This window comes from Periplaneta americana, chromosome 16 (assembly GCF_040183065.1).
Source record: "Periplaneta americana isolate PAMFEO1 chromosome 16, P.americana_PAMFEO1_priV1, whole genome shotgun sequence".
In the NCBI taxonomy this organism is placed as follows: Eukaryota; Metazoa; Arthropoda; class Insecta; order Blattodea; family Blattidae; genus Periplaneta; species Periplaneta americana.
In genome coordinates this window covers 173647546-173672784 of record NC_091132.1, presented here as the reverse complement: position 1 = coordinate 173672784, position 25239 = coordinate 173647546, and the positions used below count along the sequence as shown (strand labels likewise).

Genomic DNA, 25239 nt, shown 5'->3' with positions numbered 1-25239 from the left:
AACAAATTTTACTGCAACACAGGTCTATATATATATATATGACAAGCCAGACACGGCACGAGCGACCCTGGACTCAGGAACAAATTTTACTGCAAACCAGGTCTATATATATGACAAGCCAGACCCGGCACGAGCGATCCTGGCCTCAGGAACAAATTTTACTGCAAAACAGGTCTATATATATGACAAGCCAGACCCGGCACGAGCGATCCTGGCCTCAGGAACAAATTTTACTGCAACACAGGTCTATATATATATATGACAAGCCAGACCCGGCACGAGCGACCCTGGATTCAGGAACAAATTTTACTGCAAAACAGGTCTATATATATGACAAGCCAGACCCGGCACGAGCGACCCTGGACTCAGGAACAAATTTACTGCAAAACAGGTCTATATATATGACAAGCCAGACCCGCCACGAGCGACCCTGGACTCAGCAACAAATTTTTACTGCAAAACAGGTCTATATATATGACAAGCCAGACCCGCCACGAGCGATCCTGGCCTCAGGAACAAATTTTACTGCAAAACAGGTCTATATATATGACAAGCGAGACCCGGCACGAGCGACCCTGGACTCAGCAACAAATTTTTACTGCAAAACAGGTCTATATATATGACAAGCCAGACCCGCCACGAGCGATCCTGGCCTCAGGAACAAATTTTACTGCAAACCAGGTCTATATATATGACAAGCCAGACCCGGCACGAGCGACCCTGGACTCAGGAACAAATTTTACTGCAAAACAGGTCTATATATATGACAAGCCAGACCCGGCACGAGCGACCCTGGACTCAGGAACAAATTTTACTGCAAAACAGATCTATATATATGACAAGCCAGACCCGGCACGAGCGACCCTGGACTCAGGAACAAATTTTACTGCAAAACAGGTCTATATACATCACAAGCCAGACCCGGCACGAGCGATCCTGGCCTCAGGAACAAATTTTACTGCAAAACAGGTCTATATACATCACAAGCCAGACCCGGCACGAGCGATCCCGGCCTCAGGAACAAATTTTACTGCAAAACAGGTCTATATATATGACAAGCCAGACCCGGCACGAGCGATCCTGGCCTCAGGAACAAATTTTACTGGAAAACAGGTCTATATATATGACAAGCCAGACCCGGCACGAGCGATCATGGCCTCAGGAACAAATTTTACTGCAAAACAGGTGTATATATATATATATATATATATATATATATATATATATCACAAGCCAGACCCGGCATGAGCGACCCTGGCCTCAGGAACAAATTTTACTGCAAAACAGGTATATATATATGACAAGCCAGACCCGGCACGAGCGACCCTGACCTCAGGAACAAATTTTACTGCAAAACAGGTCTATATACATCACAAAGTTTTCAAATGCTTCTACAGCGATATATGCTTCAGCCAAATAACTAATACTTTATATAAAAACACAAAATTTGATTTCAGTTAAGCCAAGTGACTGAGGCCCGACCTCACTTGCCTCAGTCAATCAGCACAGCACGCGCAGTTTGATCTCACGGCCAAGTTGTTCCTGTCGCAGTCCCTCCTGTAGGTACGGCCCTATACTTACTTGTGACTTTCAAGGAACCCGCAGGTTCATTGCCGCCCCCACATATGCACGCAATCGGTCCCTATCCTGAGGTAGATGGGAAGATAATATTAAAATGGATTTGAGGGAGGTGGGACATGATGATAGCGAGTGGATTAATCTTGCTCAGGATAGGGACCGATGGCGGGCTTATATGAGGGCGGCAATGAACCTCCGGGTTCCTTAAAAGCCAGTAAGTAAATAGAGCCATACGCTAATAGTATTAAAAATAAATATTTAATATAGCCTACATTGTCAGTTTCCTTAGAATTGCTCCTGCACCTGTCGAGTATTATGTTTGTAACAAGCAGACGGAGAAACGCTACATATTTCTGAAAATTATAGAATTTAGTAAACATGAATAATTGTTTTAACATAATTGCAATATCATCTTACGGTACCGGTAGGCCTATCTTAAAAAGTAATAGACAATTTCTCGCTGGATGGTTTTTCAACAAATGAAGTAGGATTTGTCTTCACATCACTTTCAATTAAAGACAAAATAAAATTGAACTGCTCTATGTTAAGTATAAAATAGTCTTTGAATTTAATTTGCTCAGTAGGCCTAAGTATATGTCTACAAATTAGCGCATTGAAACATCCTTCTGTACGTCTGATTTTAAACATATCATTGGTTTGGAATCTCTGTCTATTGGTGTACATTATATTTAATTCGATCATATTCTTCTTCCTCAAGAAGTATTACAGTCATTATTTTTTCCCTTAAAGCCATTTTAACAACTTGTAAATTCTCAAGTTCATTGTTAAACAGCTGGAGACAATCGATATTAATCTGCGATGTCCTCGATCGACTGACTGTCGATTCTTAGAAATCGATTATTCTCTACAGCAAAGACGGCGATGTTCGCTGCAAAAGGAAACCGCATAGTCGACGTTGAGCGCTGAGCTATCATAGTCAGCGTTGTTCGCTCAGCGATGATCGTCGTAGCGGAACCATAGCTGAACTGAGCTGGCGATCTTTGCTGTAAAGAAACCGTGCGCATTCATTTCAACTGCTAGGAACTCCGGCGACAATCGCTGGCGATGTGCGCCCGGCGATGATCGCCGTAAACAACAGTTGCTAGGTCATGTTGTAATATCGAATATCTAATCTGTACACGCTAACCACGTCTGTACGTTTTGGCTGCAAAACAAATCAAGACGTTTTGTAATCTTTCGCGGTCTCAAGACGAAATTATTATTGAATATGTGTCACAACATAATGCTCTTTTTAATATGAGCTTGTGAATTAATAAACAAATTAAACAATAAACCCTTACATTACAAATTACTTTTTTATCACGCCCGAGCCGCAGAGAATTTCGTTCAGTGTTGCGTAAGGAGGAAATTCTCTCTTCTGTAAGTTTTCTGTGACTAGGCCTACCCAAGTACTTACGCGGTATTCTGAAATATAGCGTTTTTTTTGTAGAGATGTAGTTGATCGTATATACAAGGCATAATAAAAGCCCAAACGAACCAAACCTAACCTATCACATGTTCGTACATGTAAAGAGTATAAGCGGATTAAGAAGGGAACTACCTCAGCGCTAGTTTAGCCAATTTTTTTTTAAATTAGTTTGGAATACACCAGGTAATGAAATACAGTATAATTTATTTATTTTATTTATTTATTTATAATATTAATGTGCGAAACAACAGCATAAGGCCAATAATAATAATAATAATAATAATAATAATAATAAAAATAATAATAATAATAATAATAATAATAATAATAATTTCATAACCTGAGTTACTGCCAAACTTTCAACTAGAGTAACGGGGGTCTTGACAAAATATGTATGTAATTTAACATTGTCGTTTTCAATTAAACTCAAAACATAATCAAACTGGTCAGGTGAGAGTCTGAAATATTCCTTAAATTTTGTAGCGTGTTTATAAAGATGTCTCATTATCATTGTGTTAAAACAGAATTCTGTAAACCTATTCCTGAATATTTCATTAGTCCGTAGCTTGTTCCTTTTATAATACGCATGCGAGATTTTGATATCGTCATCTCCCTCTTATAGAATAAATAGCAACTTCATTATCTGAGATTTATTCATATAATTTTTAGGTTATGTCCGTGGCCTACATTAATTTACTTGTAGTAGATGAAGCAATAAACAAATGAGAATCTACAGCGATGTGCGTCAATAAAGAAACCATTTCTCGGCGACCATCGCCAGCGTTTATAATCGCCAGCGATGTGCGTCCGACGATGATCGCCATAAAGAAACCGTACCTTAATGTTGACGACCATAAGAAACACTTCTCACACTCCTTGCATTTCTATGGCCTTCCGCCTGTGCATGAGTGCATGTTTTCTTAATGCTGCTGACCATGAGAAACATTTCCCACACTCCTTGCATTTGAATGGCCTTTCGCCTGTGTGAACACGTACATGATTTCTTAACAATGGCAATAATCGAAAACACTTTCCACATTCCTCGCATTTGAATGGCCTTTCGCCAGTGTGAACACGTACATGATGTTTTAATGTTGTCGACAATGGAAAACACTTCCCACATTCCTCGCATTTGAATGGCCTTTCGCCTGTGTGTGTGCGTGCATGATTTTTTAAAGGAGCCAATGCTGAAAAACACTTTTTACACATCTCACATTTGAATGGCCGTTCGCCCGTGTGTATGCGTATATGTTGCCTTAAATTTGACAATGTATGGAAAAACTTTCCGCAAACGTCACATTTGAATGGCCTCTCGCCAGTATGACTGCGTATATGAGTTCTTAATGTTGACGATGCAGAGAAACACTTTTCACATACGTTGCATTTGAATTGCCTTTCGTCTGTGCGTACGCATGTATGTTCTCTTAATGTCGACGACCATGAGAAACACTTTCCACACACTTCGCATTTGAATGGCTTTTCGCCTGTATGTGAGAGTGTATGTCTGTTAAAATTTGTCAAAGATGAAAAACACTTTCCACACATCTTGCATTTCAATGGTCGTCCGTCTTTGTCTTTGCGTAAATGTGTCTTGAAATCCGCTGATCGTCTGAAAAAATTAGAAGCGTGCTATAAAAATTTGCACAATGATTATTTCCAAATTCTACCCTCAGCACTTCAATGTTTTGACATACTTGGTTATTATGCAACAGCCCTAAAATAACGGATACATCTTAACCATAACCGTATATCAATCCGATAGAAATTTTTGTGGTCTCACTTTGGAAAACAAATTGGAAATGCTGTTGAACATAACCAAAATTATTATTTTTTATTTTATTATCCAATTAAATAAACCCTATTTCACCCTGAGTTATATTAGGGTTATAGTTGGCTTCAAAATACGTATTTTATAAGCAATAAACAATAACAAAATTATAATACAAAATTGTGGTCAAGGTTACAATTCACATGAATTATGTACAAGAATGCACCTTAATGAAAGAATGGATCCTGTTAAAGATTAATGGGATGTTTGAGGAATAATCAATTCAAAGATATACAAGAATGTCTAACCCTTTCAGAGTAAATACACGACCTAAAACATAATCATTAGTACATTAATATAACAAAGTTTGACTTTCACTTTCAAATTTATACTTAACTAGTGGCTTGTGCAGCAAATACTGCTGCAAACTAAGTTCGTCATACGTTCAAATACAAATTTTTCAGATTTATTTTCAATGAAGAATACTTGTCTTTTTGATAGTTATTTGCTTTCACAATAATGAAACATACTCACTCTGAATGGATTTTTTTAGGCCAAATACTTTTTCTTGAACCTATGCAACTTCAGTTTTTGAGTTTCAAGGCGAAAACGCAAGTATCAATGTCAGGACGATAGCAGTAGCTATTTCAGGTCATTGTGGATTGTAGGCAAAATTAAAAAAAAAAAAAAAAAAAAAAAAATATCAGGTTTGCTAAGCTTTCGAACAATAGCATTTTCGTATAGCTGTTGCATGTAGAACTTGAAATGTAGAGCGTAAAATCATTTTATCCTACTAAGAGATCTTGCTGAAATGATCTGGATACTATTAAAATTTACTAGGCCTCTTATTTTATCAGTAAGTAATACCTTTTGATCTTTCCTTAGGAACTGTAATTTTTGCGCTCTCTCGAGCCAAAACTGAAGACAATGACACATATCAATATCTATACTACACCGCCATTAAGTATATGAAAAAGATCCAACCCCACTGGGTTAATAAGTATAAAAATATTTGATTTTTAATAGCAATATTATTATCTTACTTAAGTTTTGTAGTTATATATAGCAGCCACTCAGTACATTATAGAAATGAAGATCTAAATTAAGATATTCTCTACATTTACTTACATAACCACAAAACATTTCACTTTCATGTCATCAATATAGGATCAATATTATGCACAATTAATGAAAAATAGATGCATCATGATATTAACTATCATAATATTTAATTTCTAATGGTAATAATGTCATCAATCCACCTCAAGTTTCGTAGATTTGAATATCCAATACACAGCTGTACTCAGAAAATTATACACTGCAGAATCAGTTTTTAATAAATTGAAATGAGCTCTAAATATGTCGGCAATCCTGCAGGTCAATGCCTTCGTGTAATAGCCTATTGTTTATTGTAGTGTGTTTTGTTCTGAAATTCAATCAAGTCGGCCGTGATTTAATAAAATAGTTTTCAAAACTGACAACAGATGGATTTTGGAAAATAGGAAAATTATGTAGGAAAATTGACATTTCACTCAAAACTACTACTTTTCCTAAAAACTTTGGATGCCAGGCATGAAAATGAGGGGTCACTCATTAAACTCCGTTCAGCCGTTTTCCCGTAATTTTCATTACCAGTTCAAATTATATATATAGATTCATGAAGAATGGAACAATTAAGAGTAATAAAAGGATATTACAAGCAATGATTTACGGTTACAAGTTACATACGTGATTCAGGAACAGGTACAAAAATTGAAATAATAGCACAAGTAATGACTTATAACTAACGAAATTCTTGAAGGGCAATATATAATAGTAGGGACAATACAAAAGATTTAAAAACGAATGTAAATAGTTAAGGAATAGTAGAAAAATTGACTTAAAATTACACATTCTTTTTAAAGCAATAAGTAACAACAAAGAGATACTAATAATAATACAATGATTGTAGTTAGAGATTAACCACATTATTTTAAAAACAAACACGCAAAGGATTAATAGCTATTTTCAGGCATTATATACATGGACCATGTCTTTAATTTACATCTTTTGACGTTACTTCGTATATTATTTTATGTTTCAATCTATTTCAATTTGTTATCTTTCACTGTAACACCAAAAATATGTTTCATAGGGCCTCAAGGCATTTCTCTATATTTATTGTATCATGGCACTCTTTGCCAATACCAACCTGTAATGGTTATATATTATACATATTATTTTAGAAGCAATAAACAGCTATACTAAGAGATGGATTAAAATTTACGAATTAAATACATTATTTAGTAACAACAATTGGAAATAAGGATGTATTACAAGAAATGGCTTAAAATTGGAAATCAAATGCCTAATTAAAATAACAATTAAAACCAACAGTACAATATTATAGTATGCGAAATTGAAAACTTACAATTTCATTATAATTGATAAGAAATAATACGATTTTTTCCCCGGAATAATTTAACATTTTACACTTTCACGAATATTCTAAACCAAAAGTATTATGAAATGAATAAAAGTATAGAAAAACGCTACGAAGTTATGCATCAATCCAATACATTAACTGTTTCTCTAAAACACAGTTCAGCACAACGAAGATTCATCCTAAGCACTATATAAATGATGCCGAAATACACGAGTGTCACTATATAAAAAAAAAGGCAATCATAAAAACCTTGCTCTAGACCCACAACCTTGCACTTTCCACAAAGGGATTTAGGCAGCAAGAAAAGCTTTACATAAGTCGATTGTAAATTGACATTTTCGACTCGATGTTGCAATTACTGTTGGACGCAAAGGAATGTTCTTCCCAGTAGCCTTGGAAAGTGCATTTTTGTGTTTGGTGGTACAGATATGTTGCGATATGAAATATTTAGCTAGCTACAACAACGTCGCAATGAAAACTGAAAGAAAAATAACGTTAGACCCGCACTCATTGTTGCCTTATGAAATAAACACAAGCGATAATTAAAACGCTCACTCTTATACATTTTTGCACAGCAGCACTCATTGTTGCAAAGAGAATATGAACTGACTGAAAAACAATAATATACATTCGGTGAAGTCACTTTCATTGGAGCGGTTATAGAAATAAATTAAAATATACCTGTATAGGCAATTTTAATAATAAATTAATAAATAATAAAATAAAGGGAAAAACATTTATTTTGTAAATTATGCATTTATATTTAAAAAGGCAGAAGAGGGCAACATAAAACTGTGACGTTTCAATCACAAAGTATAATTCGTACAGATTTACTTTCAAAATGAAGATAGATTTAACACATTTAAGGAGTGGCAGAGGTGAATATTTCAAAATCCACAAAATTTATCCTATTTGTTTGAAATTGATCATGGATACTAAGTATGTTATTAGTAATGGACATACCAAGTTTCAACTTTATAAGTACAATAGTTCTGTAAATATTAATAATTTTATAAAACTTTACATCGTTTGATATAAAATGCTCCATGCACCATATTGTAAGAAATTTTCAATATTTCTTTTTATTTATATGTTCAGAGAAGGTATATAAATAATGGTAAGTATTAGTTAATTATGGGAATAATATAGTAATACAGTTATCTTGGTTTTAATTTCATATTTTTAAAGGCCACAAAATCAAAAACTAACATGGGAATATGAAAATAAGGATAATAAAAATGGAAAAAACCAAATTTTCACTTTTTCTTCAGTTTGGTCGAAAATTTCACCTCTGCCTTCCCTTAAAAAGGCATTCTGCCAAAATTACGGTCTCTGGTGATAACAAAAGAAGGAAGGAAATCCGTCAAGAAGTAGAAATTTCTAGTTTATTTAAATTAATTGGCCAATATCGAAATTACTGGATAATAGATTTCAAAATAATGGACGATAGATAGGCTACTTTTTCTAACATAACGACGAATATAGACCAAGCGGGAAAAAGGAGCATTTGTTCCCCACAAAAAAGATGGCGAGAAAAGCTTCAACCTCTTTACATTTTGTTACAGGTTCTGTTATGACAATGGAACTAAGCAAATGGCATAGAACTTAACTGATGATGATCATGATGGTGATGTACTGGACTAGAGAAAGTCGTAAAATGCGGATTATGCGTAATCAGCAGCAGTTAAAAATTGCCAAATCTCACAGTAGTTAAGAATGTGGATTGAAGAAAACTGTATAGATATGGCAGTCATAACACATTATCATACAATATGAAATTTATGTTCTTCATCGTCATTAAATGAAGCTGTGAAAGACTGGAAGAAAAGCAAAACCAGCACATTAGACTCACCTCACAGTCAATACTTCATCTTCCACTGAAGATACTTCCGCTTCCTGTTCCTGTTGAACTCTGTCCAGATCGAATATAAGTTCCTGAAAAAAATTACTAAATATTGAAGAGAGGTTTAATTGACGTCTTGGCACCAATTTCAACCTTGAAACATGTGCATGGGAGCCACACAGGGTCTGCAACATGTATAACAACAAACTACAACAATAATTGCAGTAAATAAACAGTAAATGGTTATATATTGAAACTTTAATACTATCGCTGTACACATCAGTTCTGGAAGGATGTGGTCTGTATAATTAGACTTATTCTTTTGACGTAAGATAGCGGAATAGAAGTGTTTTGCTTCCAAACTTGCAAATTGGCGTTATTGATTACTTACTTACTGGCTTTTAAGCAACCCTGAGGTTCATTGCCGCCCTCACATAAGCCTGCCATTGCTCCCTATCCTGAGCAAGATTAATCCAGTCTGTATCATCATATCCCACCTCCCTCAAATCCATCTCAATATTATCTTCCCATCTACGTCTCGGCCTCCCTAAAGGTCTTTTTCCCTCCGGCCTCCCAACTAACACTCTATATGCATTTCTGGATTCGCCCATACGTGCTACATGCCCTGCCCATCTCAAACGTCTGGATTTAATGTTCCTAATTATGTCAGGTGAAGAATACAATGCATGCAGTTCTATGTTGTGTTACTTTCTGCATTCTCCTGTCACTTCATCCCTCTTAGCCCCAAATATTTTCCTAAGCAACTTATTCTCAAACACCCTTAATCTCTGTCTCTCTCAAAGTGAGAGTCCAAGTTTCACAGCCATAAAGAACAACCGGTAATATAACTGTTTTATAAATTCTAACTTTCAGATTTTTCGACAGCAGACTGGATGGTAAAAGCTTCTCAACCGAATAATAACAGGCATTTCCCATATTTATTCTGTGTTTAATTTCCTCCTGAATATCATTTATATTTGTTACTGTTGCTCCCAGTTATTTGAACTTCTCCACTTCTTCAAAAGACAAATTTCCAATTTTTATATTTCCATTTCGTAGAATATTCTCGTCACGAGACATAATCGTATCTTTGTCTTTTCGGGATTTACTTCCAAACCTATCTCTTTACTTGCTTAAAATAAAATTCCCGTGTTTTGCCTAATCGTTTGTGGATTGGCGTTATTCATTAATACTATAATAGTACATTATGCAACGAGCCTATAATGAAGGTAATTAAGAAGTGAGTATGGATATTTATGAAACGAGCGCAAGCGAGTTTCATAATTTTCATACAAGCTTCTTAATTACCATTATAGGCGAGTTTCATACGACTTTTTATGCTCGACCATATTTCTAACTTGATATTATTAATTTTATTGTATCTGACCTGGAGCAATGTCCCGTATGTTGTGAGATGTGCGCAGACGCGAAAGTATTGATTTTTTCTGAGGAACAGATATCAACATTGACCTTGCTAGGCCATAAGAACCTACAGAGATAACATTGAAATTAAATTAGACATTGAAAAACGAGATGACAAATAGAAATTATTTGAATATTATTTACAGTTAACGCTAATTATTATAGTAACAGAACATAACCTTCTGCGACAGTATTGCATTTCCAGCCTCCTTGACTTTTCGCTAATTCTCTTTCGATTGCATATCCGAGAATAATCGATACTTGCGGTTTTATAACGGTAGAAAGCTGACCTGTCATTGGCTGAACAGTTGTAACCTGAGTCGTCATTGGCTGAAAGACCTGACCTTTAATGAGTAGGTGTACTTTAATGACATGCATTAAAGGTCTGCTTCCAGGTGTATAATTATTACATTTCGGCATGGTCGAGCATAAAAATTATTAATGCTGATTTAAAAAAAAAAACATTTGAGAATGTAGTATGCAGTGCGAATTAATTAATTTCCAAGTAGCAGTGTGGAATATTTTCATAGAATTGTTTGAGACAGAGTAACCCCAAATCGCTTATAAAAAAGTGTATTATCATTATTAGTATTATACAGATTTAATTCTTGATAAAGCAGACTTAAAAAAAAAAAAAAAATTCGTGATGTTTGAATAATCCATTGTATAAGTTCGAACTTTTTGCTCAATAGCAGAGTCATTGCTACACATAAGAACAAAATAGAAATTTTAGTAAGATAAAATGAAGTCCTGCTACTAGGATCATGAACTTTCTATATACATTCCAGATAATTGCCTGTTAACTACCAGTAATATATATTTGTGAATTATTCTTACATAACATCAAGCTTGAAGTGAGAGCTTTCTAAGTTTAGGAAATATTGGAAAAAGAGAAAATTCTTACCACTATTCCAGATTGTTAATGGCTCTGATATATTATGTAAAATGCACTGCCGGTATATCTGTATACTGATGGTGAACAACTTACATCTACTTCAGTTTTCACCATAGGAAAGCTGATAGGAACTGGAGTGTCTTCAACCTTTATCTCTGTTTTTATATCATAGCTGTGGTCCACGCATTCTGTCTTCATGGCCATCGCTTCAAGATGGGATAAATTCCATTCCTACAGAACAAAAAAAAAAAAAAAATCATCTATACCTATTTTTATTTAAGTATTTTAAAGTTGTCTACATGGGTATTAGCCGTGAATATGGTTCTACATGGTCACTGGCTAACTGCCTCAACTCAGACGACAAATTAGAGAAGAAAATTTGACACATAATAGGCAGGAGACCTTAAGGCACACAGCAAATGCCTGGTTATAGACCAGGTGTTTTTAATAGAAATAACTAGCATACGGGCTATTCCATCTCAAATCAACCTAAATATAGAGAAAATTTACCTTGCAATTTTTAAATACAATGAAACGTTTTCTGTCTGTAGACAACTGTGATATAATGCTCTGTGCAAAGTTTGAGGCATCAGAACTTAATAGTGTTTAAATTAATAATATTTAAATTTATCGTATTTTCATAAAATTAGCAACTTTAAACCGTTGTGGCTCCGAAACCCTTTCACCCAATGATCAAAATCATGGTTTATTTTGATGCTGAGAAATTAAAGTTTATATTGACATGTAAACAGTTTTTTTACTTTTTATGGAAATGGAGAAATTTAGATTTTTCTTCATTAAGACGCCTTTGCCCACGAAAAAATATTTTTAAAATATATAGTTAGATTCCGCATTGAAAGTACAAATAAACACATTTTTTACTGGTGCACCGTTGATAAGAAAATATTGAAAATATGAAATAAAGAAAATAAATAGTACGCGCGTGAACTAACCAGCTGACTGTGAGGCGGGAGTTAGCCGAGGGAAGCAAGGCCAAGAGACAAACACGTGATGTGTCGTCTAGCAGTCATGGCTGTGCTGGCTTTATCACAGGTTTTCCTAAACACAAGAGTAAAATAACGCCAAACACTAGTTTATCTTCACTCTCGACCAGTGCGTGCGGGACTGCATCGTGTGAAAATAATCTATTTAATACCCTCGAAACTTATTGTCGAGCCACTAAGCAAACAATGCCGAATCCCTCTTAATAATGAAAAGTTTTTTCTCAATACTTTTCTACATTTTTACAAATGGCCAAAAATCCTAAAAGCAAGTAAAATCAGATTATCTGTTTCTCTGTGTACAATAAAAATAAGGATTACTTCTTAACATAACCTACCAAATGTCAGCTTCAAAATAAGCTCTCGTTCAATGTTCTGCAGTAAATGGTTCCAGAGTTCTGAGCGCTGAAAGAAGCTTGTTTTTATAAAATACGCTAAATTTGTCACTCAATATGAAAACCGTTTGACTTTCGATAGTATATTTTTGAAAATGCACTCCCCTCAGCACCTTGTATAAGTAGGGAAAAAATTAGAGTATAAAAAAAATGCCAGGTTTTTTACTGATCGATTTCATATGGAATAGCCCATACTGTAATATGTGTAATAGAAGCTGAGTTTCTTCTACGCCGTATGTGAAAATATCTTTAAGAATATATTTTATCACTTAGGAAAATATCAAAGTGGATTAATGCAGCCAATTAAAAGAACCGAACACTGACAATATCCAAACTCATTGTTCAATATGCAACGAGCAATTGTCTTGACTTGTATAAACCACATGAGAATATTGTGATGTATGTCAAATTTAACAGCCCTTTAGAAGTAACCATTACAAATTCGTCACTGATTGAGAGGATCAATGGAATAGTCGAATAATAGAAATATAAGTAGCAGTAATAGTAGTAGTAATAATATAAATTATTACTTACTGGCTTTTAAGGAACCCGGAGGTTCATTGTCGCCCTCACATAAGCCCGTCACTGGTTCCTATCCTGAGCAAGATTAACCCAGTCTCTATCATCATATCCCACCTCCCTCAAATCCATTTTAATATTATCTTCCCATCTACGTCTCGGCCTCACCAAAGGTCTTTTCCCCTCTGGCCTCCCAACTAACACTCTATATGCATTTCTGGATTCGCCCATACATGCTACATGCCCTGCCCATCTCAAACGTCTAGATTTAATGTTCCTAATTATGTCAGGTGAAGGATACAATGCGTGCAGCTCTGCATTGTGTAACTTTCTCCATTCTCTTGTAACTTCATTCCTCTTAGCCCCAAATACTTTCCTACGAACCTTATTCTCAAAAACCCTCAATCTCTGTTCCTCTCTCAAAGTGAGAGACCAAGTTTCACGGCCATACAGAACAACCGGTAATATAACTGTTTTATATATTCTAACTTTCAGATTTTTTGACAGCAGACTGGATGACAAAAGCTTCTCAACCGAATAATAACAGGCATTTCCCATATTTATTCTGCGTTTAATTTCCTCCCGAGTATCATTTATACAGTATTTGTTACTGTTGCTCCAAGATATTTGAATTTTTCTCCCTCTTTGAAGGATAAATTAAATTCTGCACAGCACGGATTTACTAAATCCAAATCTATTACAACTAATTTAGTCTTTTATTTGAATCAGATTGTACCCAGTTGTTGAATCCCAGGGCCAAACTGATGCAATATATTTTGATTTCAGAAGGCGTTTGATGTAGTTCCACATTATTTTCTTTTGTCTAAATTAGATAATATAGGACTATCGGTAAGCTACGTAAGCTGGTTTGAAAATTATTTACACGATATACAATCTAGTGTACGAATTTCGAATACTCTCTCTGATCCATTTAATATAATTTGTGGTGTGCCCCAGGGCTCAACTTTAGGACCTCTTCTATTTTTAATCTTCATTGACGACATTTGCAAAAGAATAAGTTCTGACTAACTATTATTCTCTGTGGATCTTAAAATTTTTCGAAAAATCAACAGTGTTGCCGACTGGCAATTTCTTCAGGATGACATTAATTCAATTACCAATTGGTCAGTTGATAATGGAATGGTGATTAATGAATCCAAAACTTACGTAATATCATTTTCAAGGAAAACCTCTACACTAAAATATAACTATCACCTAAAAAATTTATTAATTAACAGAAAAGATTGTATTAGAGACCTCGGTGTATTAATTGACAATAAATTATATTTTCACAATCACATTGATTATATTTATAACCACGCAATAAGAATGTTAGTAATAATTCGGTCAATTACTTATTCTTTTTCAACACCTGATTCTCTTTTAATACTATACTATACATTAGTGAGATCGAAACTCGAATATGCATCTGTAGTTTGGAACTCTATTACTAGTTCTGATTCGGCAAAACTGAAAATATTCAAAGGAAATATATTTCATTATGTTCTTACCGATTCCTTTCTAATAACTCTGAGTAAAAAATGCGAGCATTTTAAATGTCGAAGCCTGTATGCCAGACGTCATGATCTCGATTACTTATTCTTATGCAAGATCCTTACAGGTGACATTAATTGTCAATCTTTCTTAAACAGTGTCAGCCTTCGTATTCCTATGAAGGACATGAGACATCACAAACTCTTCTATATTAGAAATTCTAAATCTTCCTCGCCGGTCTCCACATGTATTAAACATGCTAACTTACATGTACGCGATTTCGATCCATTCATTGTATAGAAGTATTAGAATATGGCAATGCCTTTGCTAACATTAATTGCATTATCTTTCTACACATTTTGGTAATACTTCTGTAAGAATCATCTCCTTTCCATAAAATATAATAGTATTAATTCTTGTAAACTAATCATTGTAATCTATACTCATTTTGTTGTTATATCTATTATGTAATGTGTACCATAGTTGTTCATTTTAATGCTTTATTTGTATCACTGTGCTGGACTTTTATTGGCCTAAGGCTGTTGTCCAGCAGATAAATAAATAAATAAATTAATTAATAAATAAATTAAAAAATTAAAAAAAAATAAATAAATAAATAAAAAAATAAAAAAATAAATAAAAAAATAAAAAAATAGAAAATAGATAAATAAAAAAATAGATAGATAGATAGATAGATAGATAGATAGATAGATAGATAGATAGATAGACAGACAGACAGACAGACAGACAGCCAGACAGACAGACAGATAGATAAATAAATTATAAATAAATAAATACATAAGGAAATAAATAAATCAATAAATAAGGAAATAAATAAATAAATAAGGAAATAAATAAATAAGTAAATAAATAAATAAGGAAATAAATAAATAAGGAAATAAATAAATTAGGATATAAATAAATAAAGAAATAAGGAAATAAATAAATAAATAAGGATATGAATAAATAAAGAAATAAGGAAATAAATAAATAAGGAAATAAATAAATAAATAAATAAATAAATAAGGAACTAAATAAATAAATAAATAAATAAGGAAATAAATAAATAAGGAACTAAATAAATAAATAAGGAAATATATAAGTAAGGAAATAAATAAATAAAGAAATAAATAAATAAGGTAATAAATAAATAAGGAAATAAATAAATAAGGAAATAAATAAATAAATAAGGTAATAAATAAATAAATAAATAAGGAAATATATAAATAAGGAAATAAATAAATAAGGAAATATATAAATAAGGAAATAAATAAATAAGGAAATAAATAAATAAGGAACTAAATAAATAAATAAGGAAATAAATAAATAAATAAGGTAATAAATAAATAAGGAAATAAATAAATAAATAAGGTAATATATAAATAAGGAAATAAATAAATAAGGAAATAAATAAATAAGGAAATATATAAATAAGGAAATAAATAAATAAGGAACTAAATAAATAAATAAGGAAATAAATAAATAAGGAAATATATAAATAAGGAAATAAATAAATAAGGAACTAAATAAATAAATAAGGAAATAAATAAATAAGGAAATAAATAAATAAATAAGGAAATAAATAAATAAGGAACTAAATAAATAAATAAGGTAATAAATAAATAAGGAAATAAATAAATAAGGAAATAAATAAATAAGGAAATAAATAAATAAATAAGGTAATAAATAAATAAGGAAATAAATAAATAAATAAATAAGGAAATAAATAAATAAGGAACTAAATAAATAAATAAGGAAATATATAAATAAGGAAATAAATAAATAAGGAAATAAATAAATAAGGAACTAAATAAATAAATAAGGAAATAAATAAATAAGGAAATAAATAAATAAATAAGGTAATAAATAAATAAGGAAATAAATAAATAAGGAACTAAATAAATAAATAAGGTAATTAATAAGGAAATAAATAAATAAATAAATAAGGAAATAAATAAATAAGGAACTAAATAAATAAATAAATAAGGAAATATATAAATAAGGAAATAAATAAATAAGGAAATAAATAAATAAGGAAATAAATAAATAAGGAAATAAATAAATAAGGAAATAAATAAATAAATAAGGTAATAAATAAATAAGGAAATAAATAAATAAATAAGGAAATAAATAAATAAGGAACTAAATAAATAAATAAATAAGGAAATATATAAATAAGGAAATAAATAAATAAGGAACTAAATAAATAAATAAGGAAATAAATAAATAAGGAAATAAATAAATAAATAAGGTAATAAATAAATAAGGAAATAAATAAATAAGGAACTAAATAAATAAGGAACTAAATAAATAAATAAGGAAATATATAAATAAGGAAATAAATAAATAAGGAATAAAATAAATAAGGAACTAAATAAATAAGGAACTAAATAAATAAATAAGGAAATATATAAATAAGGAAATAAATAAATAAGGAAATAAATAAATAAGGAAATAAATAAATAAGGAAATAAATAAATAAATAAGGAAATAAATAAATAAGGAACTAAATAAATAAATAAATAAATAAATAAGGAAATAAATAAATAAGGAACTAAATAAATAAATAAGGAAATAAATAAATAAGGAACTAAATAAATAAATAAGGAAATAAATAAATAAGGAACTAAATAAATAAATAAATAAGGAAATATATAAATAAGGAAATAAATAAATAAGGAAATAAATAAATAAATAAGGTAATAAATAAATAAGGAAATAAATAAATAAATAAGGAAATAAATAAATAAGGAACTAAATAAATAAATAAATAAGGAAATAAATAAATAAGGAACTAAATAAATAAGGAAATAAATAAATAAGGAACTAAATAAATAAGGAACTAAATAAAAAATAAGGAAATATATAAATAAGGAAATAAATAAATAAGGAAATAAATAAATAAGGTAATAAATAAATAAGGAAATAAATAAATAAGGTAATAAATAAATAAATAAATAAGGAAATAAATAAATAAGGAACTAAATAAATAAATAAATAAGGAAATAAATAAATAAGGAACTAAATAAATAAATAAGGAAATAAATAAATAAGGAAATAAATAAATAAATAAGGTAATAAATAAATAAGGAAATAAATAAATAAGGAAATAAATAAATAAGGAACTAAATAAATAAATAAGGAAATAAATAAATAAGGAAATAAATAAATAAATAAATAAGGTAATAAATAAATAAGGAAATAAATAAATAAGGAAATAAATAAATAAGGTAATAAATAAATAAGGAAATAAATAAATAAATAAGGTAATAAATAAATAAATGAATAAGGAAATAAATAAATAAATAAGGAAATAAATAAATAAATAAGGAAATAAATAAATAAGGAAATAAATAAATAAATAAGGTAATAAATAAATAAGGAAATAAATAAATAAGGAAATAAATAAATAAGGAAATAAATAAATAAATAAGGTAATAAATAAATAAGCAAATAAATAAATAAGGAAATAAATAAATAAATAAGGAACTAAATAAATAAATAAGGTAATAAATAAATAAATAAGGAAATAAATAAATAAGGAACAAAATAAATAAATAAGGAAATGAATAAATAAGGAGCAAAATAAATAAATAAGGAAATGAATAAATAAGGAAATAAATAAATAAATAAGGAAATATATAAATAAGGAAATAAATAAATAAATAAGGTAATAAATAAATAAATAAGGAAATAAATAAATAAGGAACAAAATAAATAAATAAGGAAATGAATAAATAAGGAAATAAATAAATAAGGAACAAAATAAATAAATAAGGAAATGAATAAATAAGGAAATAAATAAATAAATAAGGAAATATATAAATAAGGAAATAAATAAATAAGGAAATAAATAAATAAATAAGGAAATAAATAAATGAGGAAATAAATAAATAAATAAATAAGGAAAAAAGGAAATAAATAAGGAAATAAGGAAATAAATACATAAATAAATAAATTACTATTATTATTATTATTATTATTATTATTATTATTATGATTATTATTATTATCATCTGTATCATGTAGTTTTGTAATTATCTATTCACTTTGTCATTATTGTTTATTTGTATTTGTCTCTAATTTTAATAGTTATTTGTATGCAATGTCTTATATTATTCCAGTCTTCATTTATTTGATTTCATTAATTCATTTGTAATTCATTTTATTTAATTGCCATTATTTTAATTATCTCACTGTACTAATTTTAATAATTATTTGTGCTATTTATTTTGTTGCATTTGGTCGATGATTAATGTTGACTATTATATTGATTGTATATTCATCTCACTGCCATTTTCTATCATTCATTCTCATCATCATTTGTTGTTTTGTTCTGTTCTGTATCTTGTGCTAAACTGTAATTGGCCTTGTGCTGTTGTTTCGCACGTTAATATTCTAAATAAATAAATAAATTATTATTATTAATATTATTGGAAACGACAATGTCAGCATTCACAATAGTTAATTACAATATTATTTAAATACATCTGTTTCAACAATATTTCCATTCTCAGAGAGGCGCAAGATGCTAAAACCAGAACTCCGCTAACTGTGTGAGAAGCACACTGAGACCCTTAGAACTTCAAGGCAGATTACATTAATGGTTTGTTCCACCACGGTTCTGAATTTCTGAATCGATTCTGAACTGCCTACTCATGCGCAGCAACTCAATGTGCGTTCCAACAAGACTAGAACTGATTCCGAACCGATACTGAACTTCCAGTTCCCTGTTCGAATGTGGTTTATAACTCGATCGGAACGATTTAAATTGGTTCTCGATTACGAACAGAGCCTTCTTTAGTTACAAGCCGGGGCATGGGTAGATTTGGCAACGCAGAGTGGAGGCGGGAGATTTTAGAGTGATATTGTGTTTGCTCATTGCTTTCGTTATACATAACGCGTATTTTTCCAATATTACTTCATGCACAAAGGTAAGATCAAGATTCAGAGTAGTGATGTAAATTATTACGGGTTCGAAAATAGTGTTTTATTGCAATCAATTAGCTATACTTCAGAATACGGCGTAAGTAGGCTACTTACATACAAAGGCTGCCACTTAAAATAATTTAAAAAAAAAACATGTTATTATTGATAGTACGAAGGTAAATAAATAAACAAAAAAGATATTCCTTGCACCGAAAACAATAAAACCAATAATACAATAAAGACGTAAGTTCCTACGCAGTATTCTTAAGTTCCAGTCAGTTAACAAATTTGTGGCTAGTAATTGACAACGTTTTGCCGCTTAATGCTGTTTCACCTCTGACGTGAAAGATGTAGGATATCATATGCATTTTAATTTCATGTGATTATGTCGTGTTTTTCTATAAATATTTCAGATGTCCAGGAAGCCAGTTTTAGTTTGAACCTGGCCAGTCACCATAACAATACTGTTTTCCTAAATTATTTGTTATAAACTTTTAAAAAATATAATTCTAAATAAATTTAACTGCAGAAAACAAGCTAAGAACGTAAATTATGCAAATAGGCCTAAAATAAAATGTAAACAGAAGACACTATTGACATACGTATTATAATAAAAGTATGAGGATGTAAATACAGTACATCAAGTGCACATGTGGGTCTCTGGCGTTTCGTCAGCCCACGCAAGTTGTGTGGATATAAAGGGAAAAGTTGAGACGGTGTCGGGTGGAGTTCCCGGGTAGCTCAGTTGGGAGAGCGCTGGTACGTTCAACCAGAGGTCCCGGGATCGATACCCGGCCCCGGAACAATTTTTCCCTTGAAATTATTCAAATATTAGTGTGCTCTGAACTGGTAACTACTACTTTACCCTTGTAGTTTCTAGAAACACAGACTTGTAAAATAAACTAATAATACTACCATACAGACTAGTATTACTTGTTCAAGAGTTTTGAGAAACAGGCCCCTGGTCTTTCTTTTCTAGACCAGCAACACTTCAGAATGTTTTCCTAATAAACTAATTTTTACTGGCTTTCCTCCTCCACTGCCAGTTCTTCTGGCATTGTCAACTTCAGCCTACAAATTAAATATAAAAGGACATTAATTTATGAATAGATCAAATGTAAAATTGAAAAAAAATTAGCGAATTTTTCATCAAGTCATATGTGGCATTCATGTCGGCAATACACTCACTAGCTACATAATATATTCAAATTATGATACTGTGAACTTAAATTGGTACTTATCAAAGTTGCTTTCTTAATGTTGGGTCAGTAAGTGTCCCTAACGTGTGCATAATCTTTGTTCTGAGGTATCAGTTCCATAACCTCACACATTACGAAATTGTTTGTCCAGTCATTTACTTTATCATTTTTTGTTTATATGCTTGAATAAGCACCGAATAATTTATATCCTCTGATTCAGTAACCATATTGAGTATAATTAATTTGCTTTCAATTGATAAAATTTCAAGCGAAAAGAGAAATCAAAACCAAAACACAAACAACTTAGCCTTCTAACCTCAAATAACAATACCTATGACTATAAATAAACGAAATTAACCAGCTGACTAGCGAAATAAATCATGTGACTAGTGAAAAATTGTCACAAGTTACTAGACTGGTAAAATAGTTTGAGAAACAGAATCTACTAGAGCTGGTGAAATGTACTCTGGTAACTAGTAACTGGTTTACTACTTAACTAGTATTTTTGAGAAACAGGCCCCAGCTGAGCCTCGAATGAAAATTTCTTCCCCAGCCGAGATTAGAACCATCACGCATTTCATAATGCCAGACCAAATCACGACGAGTTATATAACTTATGTGGGACTGTAGTTTAGCTTACTGAATATATGTAGGCCTGAACTGTGAAATGTACGCTTTATTCTCACTGTTCGAAAAATACCTAAAGAAAATATGGTAAGACCTTCGCTTACCTCTGATAAAGCCTTATTCAGTTCCATTTTGTACTTATCATCAGGTGGTAGTGAGCCAAAAGAATCGTCCTCAGCCTCCATCTTGATCACATCCATCACAACACTGTAAGAAGAGGTTATGTAACTAACAATGATTACGGGAACTCAATTGCTGAGAAACACTTACTGCAAGTTACAACCATAAAATAATTCGAATCGCACTTCCTCGCACACATTTTGACACGAGAACTCTTCGAGCTGAGATGTTCCATAAAATTAATAATATAAACTCGTACATTTCGGATTGCTCCCACTACGATTGCTCATTTAACCTCATATCGCCATTGCAACAATCTCAGGATTCTCTTGAAACAAAAATGCCTATACGTTCAATCTCGTAAGCAATGGTCATCGGTATTTCTACCTCGTAACCAATGGTTTGAACGTTCGGTGGTAAGGATTCGGTAAGTACCGTCGTCAGCAATGCTGATATTAATCCATTTTGTATTAAATGTAGCTCCAAGCGAAACTAAGTTTTCAAAATTCATGCAATTATAATTTTAATTTTTCCATAGTTCAGATAAGATGTTACTTCAACGTGCATTTCAAAGCGTACAATAAGTGCGATACTTAAATATTACCAGTTTGTAACTAATTTGGAATAGAACCCCCCACAAATGAACTGAGATCCAAAATAGTAAATGAATCTGTGACTGCTAGGATATCTATTATCGTACGTTTTTTTATAACATATACACCTATATCTGCATTATATCTTAAATGTAAAAAAAGTTGCAACTTACCTCTTCAAAAATGTAAGACTTCAACAAACGAATCTCCTACGATGATATTAACCAAAGGTTTATTACCAAAGACAACGGCACAGCGCGAGAATCGAAAGGGCTGTGAAAGAGACGACTATGACCAGCGTCGCCAGAAACTCCACCTTGATTTTCCCACAAAGAAGAATAAAATATTCCACACAACTGAGATTCTTCCTACAACCTGAGTAAACAGCTATAGTAAATAAACACATGTAGTAATAAGGAACACATAATAATTACACGTGATGCTCACGACAGAAGGAACTTGATTGTGAGGTCAAACTGCGCATGTGCGGACTTCGTTAATAAAAACCTAAACTAACCAAACCTATAGTTATTACAGGAGAAAAATTCGCTCTGGCGCTGGGAATAGAACCGGCCACAAAGGGAAAAACACTAGAGGAGAAGGATTCGATCCGGTGCTGCGGATTGAACTTCGGCGTAGCTCAGTGGCTAGAGCGCTTGGTGCGTAGAACTAAGGACCCGGGTTCGATCTCCGGCGACGCAGCGAATATTTCTGCTCTAAAAACAAATGCTATCATAACAGATAAATTCTGTAGGACCAAAAATTAATCTTTATGTATAACCAAACTTAAACTTCGTATTTGCAAGATGTAGGCTATAACCGGAGAACGAAGGGAACTTCTTGAGTTCATCTGGAATGTGCAGGTGGAAATAAATCCTGCACTTTGATCTCACAGCCAAGTTGTTCCTGTCGCAGTCCCTCCTGTAGTAACAGCTCTATACTTACTTGTGACTTTCAAGGAAGCCGCAGGCTCATTGCCGCCCCCACATAAGCAAGCCATCGGTTCCTATCACGAGCAAGATCAATCCAGTCTCTACAATCATATAACACTTCCCTCAAATCCATTTTAACATATCCTCCCATCCACGTCTTGGCCTTCCCAAAGGTCTTTTTCCCTCTGGCCTCCCAACTTACACTCTACATGCATTTATGGATTCACCCATACGTGCTACATGCCTTGCCCATCTAAAAGACTGGATTTAATGTTCATAATTATTCAGGTGAGGAATACAATGCGTGCAGTTCTGCGTTGTGTAATTTTATCCATTCTTCTGTAACTTCACCCTCTTAGTAGGCCTATAAGTATGAAAATAAAAATATTATCACTCACCAAATCTAATACAAAACATTTTAACCCTGAAACCTCAGACCAATATATAGTAGGTAACTTTGAAGGAACAGCAATGAAATCCTTAAGCTTGAAAAGTGGACCATATTATAACTGCAATTTTTTCTCAGTTTATTTCAGTATTATTTTATTCCTGTCTAAATTTCCCACTTTTTTTAATAATTTTTCTTTTTCTTTTCCTATTCCCAAACAAGTTAAAATTTTTGCTTATTTTCCCCTCGTCAGTGGGTAATTTCCCAGTAATATTAAATGATGAATAGTTCCATTACTAATCATTATGTATCGTCAAACTGGTTTCAATAATTTTGCATTACTGATAGTAGAGATCGACTATGAAGATTATGAACGTGTCAAGCATACTACAGTTTCAGTTGAGATTTATTGATGACATGTTAAATAACAGTAGCCTATGTAGATTTTCGATGTGATTTAATGGAATTTACAAGTCTGTTTCCCGAAAGGCTGGATTTATTCCATTAAAAAGTTTGCTTCCAAACTACATTCTTCAGCTGGTTCATTTACTTTGGGAAGTTTTTTTCAGTTCCGTGTTCTTTCTTCAGATTTCGTTCTGAAACTACTTCAAAATATCGCGTAAGGACATATGGTTATTGTTCTATTACATTATTTATCTTTGGTGCAGGGGGCATATCTTTTTTGCGTGTGTTATTTATTTATTTATCTACCCTTGTACCATCAATAAAAAACGTGTTTTTAATTACTTTCAATTTAAACAGTCTTTGTACATAAGTACTTACGCGGTATTCTTAAGTCGGCATTCGTTTTAATTACTGAAAATGAACTATCGGTACGTCTTCCAGTTTCATTATCATTATTATTATTATTATTATTATTATTATTATTATTATTATTATTAAAAGACTATAGTTCTTAGTAAGTTTTTTCTTAAGACAATCAGTAGCGTTATTCAATACTTTCGAGGAAAACAGTATGATTAAAAATCATCTGTTATGGCGAAATATTCTGGATTATTTAGGATGCAACTTATGCAGCAAGACGATTTTGTTCTTGCGTGAGCCCAGTTTAATGTAACGTGGTTCCCTCAACCGACAATCCAAATAAATATTATTACGAAATTACGAGTACTAATAAATAAAAAAAATTATTGCAATTATTTGTTGTGATGAGGTACAACTATCACCTTATGGTATACCAAACATTTCTTTTTTGTACTTTCACTAAACATACAAGTCATAAGTAACGACAGAAAACACCTAAAAAAAAAATTTCCTGAGAATCATGAGATATTTGTTTATGTTTTGGGAAATCCTCAAATATGGATGGTCCCACATTAAGAAGTAAATATTTTCTTATTCTTCTAATGCTAAAATTAGTTTATCTGAATTGTCTGCTTCAGAATCGGAATGTTTTTGCTTGGAGATAAATGGTTAAACACCTCTTTTCCTTAGTACAGCTCTTGTGGAAATAATAAAAGAAATCAAATTCTTTACAGTGGTTCGATTTGGAGAGTGGTACACAACAGTAAACCATTTTTAATCACATATATTGTAGAATACTTTTCTCATATAATTTGATTGCTACTAACGTCCACTACAGATTAATCAGCAGAACTATTGGATAATTACTTCACCACTGCAATGTCTGCAAGAAAAAAAAAACTCGCAATTTTACTTCT

The 25239-nt window shown here is 31.7% G+C and overlaps 1 protein-coding gene across 1 annotated transcript; it reads right to left on the bottom strand.

The window, feature by feature from the left end:
• Window positions 1–3166: 3166 nt before the first annotated feature.
• Window positions 3167–22524, bottom strand: LOC138691967 (zinc finger protein 479-like). The gene is made up of 5 exons (XM_069814656.1): window positions 22411–22524; window positions 21629–21731; window positions 11454–11591; window positions 9053–9135; window positions 3167–4616 (listed from the first exon to the last, which is right to left on the bottom strand). Exons 2-5 carry the CDS (start codon window positions 21722–21724, stop codon window positions 3875–3877), a joined length of 1059 nt encoding a protein of 352 aa, XP_069670757.1. The 5' UTR covers window positions 21725–21731; window positions 22411–22524; the 3' UTR covers window positions 3167–3874.
• Window positions 22525–25239: the final 2715 nt, after the last annotated feature.

Coding starts and splice junctions, on each gene's coding strand:
- LOC138691967 (XM_069814656.1), bottom strand. CDS start 21,724: ATGGATGTGATCAAGATGGAGGCTGAGGACGATTCTTTTGGCTCACTA. Junction 11,592..21,628: donor TGAATAAGGCTTTATCAGAG/GTAAGCGAAGGT, acceptor TTTGTTCTGTAG/GAATGGAATTTATCCCATCT. Junction 9,136..11,453: donor TGGTGAAAACTGAAGTAGAT/GTAAGTTGTTCA, acceptor AATTTTTTTCAG/GAACTTATATTCGATCTGGA.